At 65.6% G+C, this 12,616-nt stretch overlaps 4 protein-coding genes across 4 annotated transcripts; 3 read left to right on the top strand and 1 right to left on the bottom strand.

Moving 5' to 3' along the window:
• The first annotated feature begins 1,338 nt into the window (after positions 1–1,338).
• Positions 1,339–5,197, top strand: V1510DRAFT_418569 (formate--tetrahydrofolate ligase-domain-containing protein). The gene is made up of 3 exons (XM_066934139.1): positions 1,339–1,983; positions 2,221–2,365; positions 2,415–5,197. Exons 1-3 carry the CDS (start codon positions 1,685–1,687, stop codon positions 5,049–5,051), a joined length of 3,081 nt encoding a protein of 1,026 aa, XP_066788425.1. The 5' UTR covers positions 1,339–1,684; the 3' UTR covers positions 5,052–5,197.
• A 475-nt stretch (positions 5,198–5,672) lies between these two features.
• Positions 5,673–6,884, top strand: V1510DRAFT_418568 (succinate dehydrogenase). The gene has a single exon (XM_066934138.1). It carries the CDS (start codon positions 6,028–6,030, stop codon positions 6,835–6,837), a length of 810 nt encoding a protein of 269 aa, XP_066788424.1. The 5' UTR covers positions 5,673–6,027; the 3' UTR covers positions 6,838–6,884.
• A 1,970-nt stretch (positions 6,885–8,854) lies between these two features.
• Positions 8,855–10,571, top strand: V1510DRAFT_426477 (uncharacterized protein; the record flags this gene model as incomplete). The annotated part of the gene is made up of 4 exons (XM_066935162.1): positions 8,855–8,867; positions 8,900–8,985; positions 9,018–9,164; positions 9,579–10,571. 4 exons carry the CDS (start codon positions 8,855–8,857, stop codon positions 10,569–10,571), a joined length of 1,239 nt encoding a protein of 412 aa, XP_066788423.1.
• A 70-nt stretch (positions 10,572–10,641) lies between these two features.
• Positions 10,642–11,529, bottom strand: V1510DRAFT_418563 (uncharacterized protein). Its single transcript, XM_066934137.1, has 2 exons — positions 11,287–11,529; positions 10,642–11,256 (listed from the first exon to the last, which is right to left on the bottom strand). Exons 1-2 carry the CDS (start codon positions 11,392–11,394, stop codon positions 10,822–10,824), a joined length of 543 nt encoding a protein of 180 aa, XP_066788422.1. The 5' UTR covers positions 11,395–11,529; the 3' UTR covers positions 10,642–10,821.
• Between the last annotated feature and the right edge of the window lie 1,087 nt (positions 11,530–12,616).

Below are 12,616 nucleotides of genomic sequence, written 5' to 3'. Positions count from 1 at the left end.
ACTGTAGCTGCCCAATAGCGAAAGTTTACCTCTCACGACTGCCTACTTGTGCACGTATATGGAAATGCGCCTGCCTATTCGGGCCACCCTCATGGGCTCAACGGTCTGCCAGGCCAGAGCACTGCTGCCCAGTCCGCGGGGTCGTGGTCGCTGGCTACCAGAGCAAGCCTGGTACTCGTGTCGGTCGTTAAGAGTTCTTCTGGCGCGTGGGTCTCTTACAGAGGGCGCGTCAGTATCTTGGGAGCTGGTAACTGGTAAGACCAGAGAGGTCGCCCGAAAAACAGACGTCGTCGCCTAGGTGGAAACCGAGTAGCGTTTACAGGTATTATACAGCTTTATCGAGCCAGGAGGGTTGATGCAGCTATTGTCTCACTGTGGCCCATTGTCAAAAATATGGTGGTGTCGGGTCTGTGCTGGTTAGGGGTGTCCGTCAAAATCTGTAAATAAGGCTTCCCCACAAAAGCGGATCAAACAAGACACGGCCAGTATACGAGCCCCAGCTGCAAGAAAAGCCCACCTATGAGTCGGACACAGCTTGGATAACTAATTGAGACTATGATCAATCCAATCGCGCTGTCTTTCTGACCGTAGTCGGCTAAATACACGTAATCGGCGTGGTGGGCCTTGCTCGCGCCGTTTTCGGCACATTGGCCGTGTCTCCAGGCAAGGAACAACCTGTTCCGCCGGCCGGACGCCGGTCGGACGCCGGCCGGACGCCGGCCCGCTCGGCGCCGTTGGAACTCTCTACGATCCGGCGTATCAATGATAATCCGGGGTTGCGGAAGCGCCTAATGGGGTAGGCACGGCGCGTTGGCGGACGGCGCATGAACCGGCTTCTTCCGAGTCCGGTCACATGTTTTTTGGGTCACAGCCGTCCTGGTCCTGGGTCCAGCGCACCGCGAGGGCCTTGCGGGCGTCCGTCGGCGGCAATGCGGCCCGTGCGGCGCGCCGTGACTCACGCAAGCGTCCCCAACGCTGCAGGGCCCGCATCATTGTTGAGCTGTGGCGGTGCGGGTACCATCGGAAGTCACCTTCACATGTGCAGCTTGCCCCCGGTAACGGCGACCCGTCTGGCCACGGCTGGCCACGTTCTATTTTAGCGGGCAGCGCCGCAGTTAATGCGGCTCAGGCCGACTTCGGCGTTGGGTATTCCCCAGACTGGTCCAGACACCCCCTGGCCATTTGACGTCCGCGCCCTCTACGGGGATCGACCCGCGCTGCTGGCTGCAGGACAATCGGCAAAGCACAACCGAGTGATTGCCGGGTCTAGTGGACTCTCAGGTGGTGGCCGTCGGCCGCCGTCGGCTGGGGGTGGGCGTAACTCAGCCTGGCGTGGTGGTGTAATACGTTTAAATTTGTCACACCCGTAAACTGTTAAATTTTTTCGTTCACCAGCTCATACTCTGCTCTACGAGATCTCTGTCCAGTACCTTCTGCTGCAAGCCCAGGCCGAACGACACAGCAACAAGTCGCGCCCGCTGTATTTTTGGAACTGTCTTTTTGGAACCGCTCGAACGTTCGCTCGCCCGCACGATCCTTGATCTGTGCTTCCAGGACTGCTTTTTTTATTCGGCCTGATCTCCGTCGACCACGTCCGCAATTGCTGTGCAGTCGCGCCCCTGTCGTACCCGCCAGCTCCCGTCTCTCGATCTCACTCTACCGAACTGCACCTTGCGCTCTCGCTATGCTCCGGAGAACCGCCAGCCTGCGGGTTGCAAGCCACATCGGCGTCGCCCCATCACGTGATGCACTCGCCAGCTCGACCCGGGTCATAGTGGCTGCGCCACAGGTACCACTTTTTCACGCTCCTGAGAGGCGGTGCACGCGCCTGGCCCGCACCACCGGCCGGCAAACCTTTTCTCGCCTTTTTTCCTCGTCCTCCATCCTTTTTTCCCCACCCCCCCCCTCGCCTTCCGTTTCCCAAGTAAAGTCTAAGAACATCGCGATGGGAGCCGAAATCATCGACGGAAACGCAATTGCGAAGTAAGTGAACTGTTACCAATTGCCGAGGAGTGCACGGTCCCTGTCACGAAAAATTTTCACCCGACACGTTCGGGCGGCTATCTCCGCGACAGGAACCTACGCCAATTGCTCTGGCAGCATCGGCCACGCGGTAGGACGCGTACAGCCGTGGCAGGAGGTGGCCATGCCGTGACGGCCATGTCCAGAGATCGCACGACCCAGCAGTGGGGTCCCCCCGAGCAGCGCTAACAGACTCAGGTCCATTCGCGAGAAGCTCCATGACGAAATTACCGCGACGCAGGCCGTCAAGCCGACCTACAAGCCGTCCCTGACGATCGTTCAGGTCGGTGGCCGTCCGGACTCGAGCACCTACGTGCGCATGAAGGTCAAGGCTGCTCAGGAGGTAAGTTGCTCGTGACAGTTTTTTAGCGTGCGGCGGCTAACGGCTACAGGCGAACATCATCTGTACGCTCAAGCAGTTCCCCGAGACCATCTCGGAGGAGGAGCTGCTGTCGGAGCTGTCGGCCCTCAACGAGGATGTCTCCGTGCACGGCATTCTCGTCCAGCTGCCGGTCCCGGAGCACATCTCGGAATTCAAGGTCACGTCGGCTGTCGCGCCCGAGAAGGACGTCGATGGCTTTGGCCCTCTTAACACTGGCGAGCTCTCCAAGCGGGGGGGCTCGCCCCTGTTCGTGCCCTGCACGCCCAAGGGAATCATCTACCTCCTCGAGAAGTCGGGAGTCGAGATCTCGGGCAAGCGCGCTGTTGTTCTTGGCCGCAGCGACATTGTCGGTGCCCCGGTCGCCAGCCTGCTGCGCAATGCCGACGCCACGGTCACCGTGTGTCACTCGCGTACCAAGGACCTGCCCTCCTATCTGAAGGAGGCCGACATTGTTGTCTCGGCCATTGGCAAGCCCCTGTTCGTCAAGGGCGAGTGGCTCAAGCCGGGTGCTGTCGTCATCGACGTCGGCACCAACTTTGTCGAGGACGCCACCAAGAAGTCCGGCCAGCGCCTGGTCGGCGACGTCGACTTTGAGTCGGCATCGGCTGTTGCCTCCCAGATCACCCCGGTCCCCGGTGGAGTTGGCCCGATGACGGTCGCCATGCTCCTGCAGAACGTCGTCGACGCTGCCAACCGCTTCTACGAGACTCAGGCCAAGCGCCACATCACCCCGCTGCCCCTGAACGTCCTCGAGAAGGTCCCCAGTGACTTCGAGATCTCGCGCGCCCAGAAGCCCAAGCACATCGGTAGCCTGGCCAAGGAGATCGGCGTGCTCGACAGCGAGCTTGAGCTGTTTGGCGCCCACAAGGCCAAGATCAACCTCTCGCTGATCGACCGTCTGAAGTACCGCAAGGACGGCAAGTACGTCCTCGTTACCGGCATTACCCCCACTCCTCTGGGAGAGGGCAAGTCGACCACTACGGTTGGTCTTGTCCAGGCTCTGGGAGCGCACCTCGGCAAGATTTCGTTTGCCAACGTGCGTCAGCCCTCCATGGGCCCGACCTTCGGCATTAAGGGCGGCGCCGCCGGCGGTGGCTACTCGCAGGTCATTCCCATGGACGAGTTCAACATGCATCTGACTGGTGACATCCACGCTATCGCGGCCGCGACCAACCTGCTGGCTGCCGCTATCGACACCCGCATGTTCCACGAGCGCGCCCAGAAGGACGGCCCGCTCTACAAGCGTCTCGTTCCTGCCAAGCGCGGTGTGCGCAAGTTCACCCCCGTCATGCTCCGCCGCCTCAAGAAGCTGGGCATCGACAAGACCGAGCCGAACGACCTGACTCCCGAGGAGATCTCGCGCTTCGCTCGTCTGGACATCGACCCTGACACCATCACCTGGCGCCGTGTTGTCGACTGCAACGACCGTCACCTGCGCTCGATCACTATTGGCCAGGGTGCTGCCGAGAAGGGTCACACCCGCCAGACCGGCTTCGACATCACTGTCGCCTCGGAGTGCATGGCCGTGCTTGCGCTCTCGAACTCGCTTGAGGACATGCGCGAGCGTCTCGGCCGCATGGTCGTTGCCTCGAGCAAGGCCGGTGAGCCCATCACCTGCGACGACATCGGTGCCGGTGGTGCCCTGACCGCCCTGATGAAGGATGCCATCAAGCCCAACATCATGCAGACCCTCGAGGGCACCCCCGTGTTCGTGCACGCCGGTCCCTTCGCCAACATCTCGATCGGTGCCAACTCGGTGCTGGCCGACAAGATGGCCCTGAAGCTTGCCGGTACCGAGCCCGGTGAGGACCCCGCCGAGAAGGCTGGCTACGTTGTCACCGAGGCCGGTTTCGACTTCACCATGGGTGGCGAGCGTTTCTTCAACATCAAGTGCCGCTCGTCGGGACTCGTCCCGGACGTTGTCGTCGTCGTTGCCACCGTTCGTGCGCTCAAGCTGCACGGTGGTGCTCCCGACGTCACGCCCGGCACTGCCCTGCCTGACGTCTACCTGAAGGAGAACGTCGAGCTGCTGCGCGCTGGCTGCGCCAACCTGGCCAAGCACATCTCGAACGCCAAGCGCTACGGTCTGCCCGTCGTCGTCGCGATCAACAAGTTTGAGACCGACACCGACGCCGAGATCGAGGTCATCCGCGAGGAGGCCCTCAAGGCCGGTGCCGACGATGCCATCCCCTCGAACCACTGGGCCGAGGGCGGTGCTGGAGCCGTCAAGCTGGCTGAGGGTGTCATCAAGGCCGCCAACTCGCCCGAGCGCGACTTTGGGCTTCTGTACGACGTCAACAAGTCGGCTGAGGAGAAGCTCAACATCATCGCTCGTGAGATGTACGGCGCCGACGGTGTCGAGCTCTCGGACCTGGCCCGCCAGAAGATCGAGACCTACACTCGCCAGGGCTTTGGAAACCTGCCGATTTGCGTTGCCAAGACGCAGTACTCGCTGTCGCACGACGCCGCCCTGAAGGGCGCGCCGACCGGCTTCACCGTGCCCATCCGTGACGTTCGCGCCTCGGTCGGTGCCGGCTACTTGTACGCGCTGGCGGCCGAGATCATGACGATCCCTGGTCTGCCCACGCACTCGGGTTTCATGAACGTCGAGGTCAACGCTGACGGCGAGATCGACGGTCTGTTTTAAGGCGCATTAGCGCCGGCCGCGTCCATCATTCAACTGGGACCGGCTTGTTCATAGTTTTGTACGTTTTGAGCAGAGTTATTGGGATCGCGATGACATTCAACTGGCGCATGGTTAGTTATTAATAAAATGGAGTGAATTACACTGAACATGAGCCGCACGCTCTGCGGCGAGGTCCAGCAACCAGGTACCAAGCGAGCCACGCGGGGCTAGGCGCGCGCCGCAAGCACCGCCACACGGGTGCGACTTTTCCCGCGCACCGGGTAACTCGGTGCCGGTCGCACCCGGAACCGCTTTCGCCCGCTCCGGTCCCGGTCGAGCGACACCGGCCGCGCGCGTCGCGCGGCTCGCACGCGAGCCCGCAGCGCGTCTGCACCGAAGGCCCCGCGCAGGCCGGCCCGGACGGCCCGCTGCAGCGACGCCACAACTTTTCCTTGACGTCTGCTCCCGGGTAACTCGGCCCAAGCTCGGCGCCGCACCCGATCTACCCGGCGTATCCGTAGCGCCGCGCGGTGGTTGCGCCACAAGCAGCCAGACCGCGGCTGGCCTCGCTGCATGCAGAAACCACGCAACATTTACAACGCAATCGTCACGCATTTCGGCTCTCTCGGTCAGCATTCCGCCAATCGGATGAGCGCTAATCCAGCGTTACACAACCGGGCTTGGTTCGGGACGGAAGAGCCCTAGCCCTGAAAATTTGGACGGAACTGCGGGCTTTCCCCGCCAAATCGACTTTTTTGGATATGGGTGCGAGCACTAGGTCTGGCCGAGCAACAGAACGATAGACGAATGAGAATCGTCCAAAAGCGCGCACTCGCTACAGACTCGATATCTTTTTTTTTTCAGTGCTGCCCACACTCTTCCCAAGACTGTTCCTGCACCCTAGACCGTCCGTCGTCGCTGGTCTTTGTTTATTCGTTCGCCTCGGGCCTGAAGATCGAATAGCTCAGCTTCCGAGCCTGGTAAAAATTTTCACGCAATGTACAAGACGTTCAGCAAGGTTGCCGGCGTCGCGCGCACGGCCGGCACCCGGACTGCCCGGCGCTCGATGGCCACGGTCACCGACGAGAAGTCGGTGCCTCGCATCAAGAAGTTCCAGATTTACCGGTGGAACCCCGATGAGCCTGCGGTGAAGCCCAAGATGCAGGATTTTGAGATCGACCTGAACAAGTGCGGTCCGATGGTGCTCGACGCGATTCTGAAGATCAAGAACGAGCAGGACTCGACGCTGACGTTCCGCCGGTCGTGCCGTGAGGGCATCTGCGGTTCGTGCGCCATGAACATCAACGGTGTCAACACCCTGGCCTGCCTGTGCCGCATCGACACCGACATCAGCAAGGAGTCCAAGATCTACCCGCTGCCGCACATGTTTGTCGTCAAGGACCTGGTGCCGGACCTGACGCAGTTCTACAAGCAGTACAAGTCCATCAAGCCGTACCTGCAGCGCAACGACCTGCCCGCGGACGGCAAGGAGAACCTGCAGTCGATTGCCGACCGCAAGAAGCTGGACGGTCTCTACGAGTGCATTCTGTGCGCGTGCTGCTCGACCTCGTGCCCCTCGTACTGGTGGAACTCGGCCGAGTACCTGGGTCCCGCCATTCTGCTGCAGACCTACCGCTGGCTTGCGGACTCGCGCGACCAGTTCACGGCCCAGCGCAAGCAGGCCCTGGAGAACTCGATGTCTCTGTACCGTTGCCACACCATCATGAACTGCTCGCGCACCTGCCCGAAGGGTCTGAACCCCGGTCTGGCCATCGCCGAGATCAAGAAGAGCATGTCCTTCGAATAAGCATATAGTAATGTACATCGCGTCTGCGGACGCCGTCTAACGAGGAATTGATCGGATAGCGCCGGACGGGGGGCGTGGTTGGCGGCGCGCGGTTGGCTGGCGGCCCCGTGTCGCCTGCGGCTCGCTGCGGCCGCTGGCCTCCTGACCCTGACGTCGCCGCCCATAGGGGCCGCGTAGAACCGGGCGCCTGGGCCGGGGCCATCGCCTGCGCATGCCACCTGCTGAGTCGGGAGCGCCCCGCACTGCCTGCGTAGCCGCGGCGGCACCCCTCCAGGATGTGACCGGGCGGCGCCAGCGTGACCGTGAGCCGCACGGCAAGCGGCGCGGCCGGGTGACGCCGGCGCCACCGGGCGGCCGCCGCCCGGCAGGTCCGGGGACGCGCCGCGCTGCGCCACAGGTGTGCCGCGCCACGGGCCGTGGCGCGCGGTCCCCCGCCGCCCCCCGTGCGTCGCGTAGGGGCCGCGGCGGCGGCAGGGGTCTCGACCGCGCGCGCCGCGGCTGGCAGAGCGCCGCGGGCCGGCGCGTTCAGGGGTAGGGGCCGCAGGCGGGCGTCGCGTGGAGTGGACCGGGGGCGCGCCGGGCGTACTCCGCAGCTCGGCGTCACCTCGGCAGGCCATGTCACGGGCTACTGCCGATCGCCGCGGTCCACAGCCGCACGCTTACCCCGGCAGGCTGCCGATGTGGCCCTCGCCCCGCTCCCCCGCTTCCCCTCTTCCAGTTCCCCGCCTTGCTACCCTCTGCCCGTCCCCTTCAGCCGGGCGAGCGCCGTGTGTGGCCCCGGGCGGCGGTCACCAGACCGCGGGTAGAATTCCGTGCCGGCCGGGCTCCCGACGAGGGAAAAGTGCTCATCCGGCGGGCCCACAGCCAACCGCAGGCTCGTAGATCGCGCTTATCCCGCGCTGTCGGCGCCGGCACGCATTCGCTCGGGCTCCGGCGCCGGCCCGGCCTATCGTGTGGCGCAGCGGACCCGGTCCGCGCGGGTGCGTGCGACGGGGACCCAGCGCGGCGGGCCCAGGCGCCGCCCCGGACTCGGTCCACGCCCGTGGACCCGTGCGCTGGACCCGCGCGCCGGACCCGCGCGCCGGCGCCGGCCGCGGCTGCGCGGCCCGGGCCGGCGCCGCCGACTGCCGGCGCCGGCGCGGACTCGCACCCAGCGGACGGTGACCTGCCGCGGACCTGCATGGACCGGGTCCGCCGCGCCGCCCGCCGCCGCGCCGCTGTGGCGCACGCGCCGCAGTCCGTGCGGCGCCGTCGGCTACCTTCCCCGGCCGCCATCCCCGGCCTCCACGTCGGCCCGCGCGTCTCCCGCGCCGGCCGGCTCCGCCGTTGCGCCGCCGCCGCCGCCAGCGCACGCCCTAGCCGCGTTCTCTCCACGCCGCGCTCCCAGGTCCGGTGCCGAGCCGACGCCTACCCCGGCGCGCGCCCCGGCGCCGCGCCGTCCTCCGGCGCCGCCCAAACGGGCTCCTCCGCATGTCTACTGCCCGCGCGCCTCGTCACGACATGCGCCTCGGCCCGCGCTGTGCCGTAAATGGCCCGGTCCTGGCCTGCCATTGGGCTGCCGGCCGTGCCGTGCGGCGGTATCGCCGACCTAACCGCCAAAAATCCGGCACCGCCCAGGCTAAAGTTGTGTCTCACGGCAAAATTTCCAGCACGATTTCTGCACTTTGGCTTCTCCAAACCCGTCACCACCGATCTGCCGTCCAATTTGCCGCGCACTTAGTCCCGTGCAGATAGACCGACGTTCCCCCGCCCTAGGTACGGTCTTCGGCAGCGTGGCCGGGCACGGCTCGGGCAAGCCACGGCGGGCCCGAGCCCTTTCGGGCCACATTTCTTCTGCTATCGCTGACCACGCAGACTTAATATCTCGCAACCGCAGACGCTCGCTCCCCAGTGTGTATATATAGACGCCTCCTTCCCCGCAATGGTTCTCCTTCCCCGTATCTCGCAACGAGTTTCTCGATCGTCCCTTGCTCGCGTGTCCGCTCGCGTGTCTTTTTCGCACAGCTTTTCGTCCACCATGGTTCCCTCGTGTAAGTGGCCGGCCCGGCAGCGCTGACGGCAGTCGAGAAGATCAAGGTCAAGAACCCCATCGTCGAGATGGACGGCGATGAGATGACCCGCATCATCTGGCAGTACATCAAGGACAAGGTACGTGGGCGCGGGACCGCCGCTGACGACAGCTTATCCTGCCGTACCTGGACGTCGACCTCAAGTACTACGACCTGTCGGTCACCTACAGAGACGAGACCGACGACAAGGTCACGACCGACGCTGCCGAGGCCACGCTGAAGTACAACGTGGCCGTGAAGTGCGCTACGATCACGCCGGTAAGTGACGACTTGCGGGCGCAGCGGGCGCTGGCGGGCGCTGCCTGCCGCCAATTGGGTCACGCTGGCCGCCGCTGGCCGCTGACAGACTCGCTGTGGCCGGCCGACCTGTGGTGTTGGGCGCGAAAATTTTCGGGCCGGTGACTCATGCCCAGCGCCGATACCGGCGACGGCGGCACAACACCACACTACAGGCCGGCTGGCCGAGTCGCGGCCAGGCCGTGGCCGCGGCCACAGCGGCCGGGGCTGGCCCGTGCGGTCTCGGCCTCTGCGGCCGGGGCTGGGCGCGGCGGTTGGGAGCAGTGAGCCGCACGATGTGCGGCTCATCAGGCTAGCCAGGCACGCTGCAGCCCGCGCGCTGCAGCCCGCACGCGCATGCGCGCATGCACGCACGCACAGACGCTGACCCCCCAGGACGAGGCCCGCGTCAAGGAGTTCACCCTGAAGAAGATGTGGCTGTCGCCCAACGGCACGATCCGCAACATCCTCGGCGGCACCGTCTTCCGCGAGCCCATCGTGATTCCGTCGATCCCCCGGCTGGTCCCCGGTTGGTCGGAGCCCATCATCATCGGCCGCCACGCGCACGGTGACCAGTACAAGGCCCAGGACCTGGTGATCCCCGAGGCCGGCGAGCTCGAGCTCGTGTTCACGCCCGCCAACGGCGGCGAGCCCACGCGCACGACCGTGTTCAACTACAAGGGCGCCGGCGTCGGCCTGGCCATGTACAACACCGACGAGTCGATCCGCGGCTTCGCGCACTCGTCGTTCGCGATGGCGCTCCAGAAGGAGTACCCGCTGTACATGTCGACCAAGAACACGATCCTCAAGAGATACGACGGCCGCTTCAAGGACATCTTCCAGGAGATCTACGAGGAGTCGTACAAGGACAAGTTCGAGGCCAAGGGCATCTGGTACGAGCACCGCCTGATCGACGACATGGTCGCCCAGATGATCAAGTCCAAGGGCGGCTTCATCATCGCCATGAAGAACTACGACGGCGACGTGCAGTCGGACATTGTCGCCCAGGGCTTCGGCTCGCTGGGCCTGATGACGTCGGTCCTGATCTCGCCCGACGGCAAGACGTTCGAGTCCGAGGCCGCCCACGGCACCGTCACCCGCCACTACCGCCAGCACCAGCAGGGCAAGGAGACCTCGACGAACTCGATTGCCTCGATCTTTGCCTGGACCCGCGGTCTGATCCAGCGCGGCAAGCTCGACGAGACCCCCGAGGTCGTCGCCTTCGCCGAGACGCTCGAGAAGGCCACCATCGACACCGTCCACGTCGACAAGATCATGACCAAGGACCTGGCCCTGGCCTGCGGCAAGTCCGACCGTGGCTCGTACGTGACCACGGAGGAGTACCTCGACGCGGTCGCTGCCCGCCTCAAGAAGACTCTGTCGGCCTAAGCGCTGGCGCGATGTAGCATAGTCCACGATGGCTCCGCGGCCGTGCCGCTGCGTGCCGTGCTAATATGTGAGGTTATTGAATTACATCTATATACAAGTTGACCCGGCTGGGGCTGTGCAGGGCAAGCTGTGGCGGTGCCCGCGCGGCCGCGCGCCCCCACGCGCCACAGAGCGGCTGTGCGCCACCCCCGGCTCGTGTGGCTGCTGCGGCTCGCGCGCGCTTGGGCGCGGATTCCAGCGCCCCCGCCAGCTACTGCGGCCTGCGTGCGCCGGCTATCGCCGCCAGGATGTCGTCGCGGCCCAGGCCGCTGCCGCCGTCGGCAGCGGCCAAGGGCACCAGACGGACCACGACCATGCGGCTGGCGTGTCCGGAGCCGTGACCGGCCTCGGACACTTTGCACCATGCCGGAACAACATCGGCAAGGGTGCGCACGGCGTCCTTGATCTCGCGGTCGCTGAACGGGATCCGCAGGCTGTCGCGGATCTTGGCCGTCAGGTTGTTGAGCGAGACGTACGTGGACGCGGCCAGCACGGTCGAGGCGGCGCCGGCGCGGGCAGTGGACTGCAGCGCCAGCATGATGTCGACGATCTCCGGCAGCTTCGAGAGCAGGGCGCCGCGGTAGGCCTCCTCCTTGGAGGGCGCGGTCTCGTGCGCGAGAGCGGTCGCGGCCTCTTTGGCGCGGATCTGGGTCAGAACGGTCGGCGGCGCACTCACCCGCTCGAGCAGACTCGACTGGCGCTCCTTCATGGACGCGGCCTTGGCCGCCGGCTTGGTCGCCGCGGCCACGTGGGCCAGGCCCGTCTTCTCGCCGCCGCGCAGCATGCGCACGTCCTCGGCGTTCTTGCGGAGGCCGGCGATGGCGCTGCGCTTCCGCGGCGACAGCTCCGCCGGCGCGATGGCCGCCGCCAGCACCGGCACGGCCGTGCCGCCGGCCGCCGCCGTCTGCGCGTACACCTCGGCCGCGCGCGCCGCAAACGCGCGCGCGCGCTCGCCCAGGTACCGCGGCCCGCGGTGCAGCTCGCGCAGCGCCGCCGGCCGCAGCTCGACCGTGTGCTCGGCGCCGTCGGCTGTCAGGCCCAGCGCCGTCACCACGAACGCGTCCGGCAGCACGTAGAGCATCTTGGCCAGGTGCCGCAGCTCGATCCGCCGCTGGCTGTCGACGGCGATCGTCGTCTGCAGCCGCGAGAACCGCAGCATCTGCGGGCGGTCGCCAGAGTAAAACAGCCAGACGGCCTTGTCAACGGCCGAAAAGAGGTCGCGCAGGTCCTCGAGCTCGTCGCGCAGCGCGTCCGGCTCGACGCCCAGCGCGTCCACGACCAGGGACGGAACCGTGTTCGCGTCGTTCGTTTCCGAGGCCGGTCCGGCCTTGCCGCTGTCCAGCGGCGGCTTGGCCGGCACCGTCGCGCGCTTGCGCGCTTTGAAGTCAAATCCCGCCAGCCCGCCGGCCGCGAGCCCGCCTGCGGCGCTCGCGACCGTCCCGCGCGCGCTGCGCCGGAGGGCTGTGTCTGACTTGGTGACCTTCGGCATCGTGTTTCTCACGGCAACTACCGGTCAACGGCAGGCGTGTTCTCGTCTCGGCAATCAACAGACCAGCTGCGATTGGGCGTTCAGGTCGGCGACAGGGCTCTTTATACTTGTCGCTATCACATCCAGCTTAACCACCGGATTTGCCTCGCTTAGACGGCGCTGCGTGCCATAAAAATTGTCGGGTCCTGGCAAGGGGCCGCAAGGGCGACGCGTCTGAAAACGGAAACGTAATGGGTGGCTGGGCACGCGTCTGCGCTCGCGTCGCGCTACGCCACGCCGTGCGGCGCGCGGCGCGCGGCGCGTGTCCAGCCGCACGGCGTGCGGCTGGCGTCGGGGCCGCGCCGCGCTCGCCAGCGCGCCCAGCCGCGCGGGTCACTGGTGCCGGTACGGTGGCTCCGGGGCTCCGTGGGCGGCTGCCCTGCGGCATGTTACACCAGTAGGGCGAGCCGCATGCAGTGCGGCTCTGCAAGGGCACCGCACTCGGAGTCGTTGCGGCCGCTGGTCGGTGGCGGTGCAA

The sequence above is a fragment of the Dipodascopsis tothii genome, assembly GCF_038497935.1.
Source record: "Dipodascopsis tothii strain CBS 759.85 unplaced genomic scaffold V1510scaffold_19, whole genome shotgun sequence".
Taxonomy (NCBI): Eukaryota; Fungi; Ascomycota; class Lipomycetes; order Lipomycetales; family Lipomycetaceae; genus Neoaidaea; species Neoaidaea tothii.
Note: the sequence above shows the minus strand (reverse complement) of the source record. Positions and strands in the feature narration are given on the sequence as shown.

Excerpts from the sequence above, each read along its gene's own strand:
- V1510DRAFT_418568 (XM_066934138.1), top strand. The coding sequence starts at position 6,028 with ATGTACAAGACGTTCAGCAAGGTTGCCGGCGTCGCGCGCACGGCCGGC.
- V1510DRAFT_418569 (XM_066934139.1), top strand. The coding sequence starts at position 1,685 with ATGCTCCGGAGAACCGCCAGCCTGCGGGTTGCAAGCCACATCGGCGTC. Across the intron at positions 1,984-2,220 it reads GACGGAAACGCAATTGCGAA|GTCCATTCGCGAGAAGCTCC; the intron begins GTAAGTGAACTG and ends TAACAGACTCAG. Across the intron at positions 2,366-2,414 it reads AGGTCAAGGCTGCTCAGGAG|GCGAACATCATCTGTACGCT; the intron begins GTAAGTTGCTCG and ends TAACGGCTACAG.
- V1510DRAFT_418563 (XM_066934137.1), bottom strand. The coding sequence starts at position 11,394 with ATGCTGCGCGGCGGCGAGAAGACGGGCCTGGCCCACGTGGCCGCGGCG. Across the intron at positions 11,257-11,286 it reads AGTCGAGTCTGCTCGAGCGG|ATCCGCGCCAAAGAGGCCGC; the intron begins GTGAGTGCGCCG and ends GTTCTGACCCAG.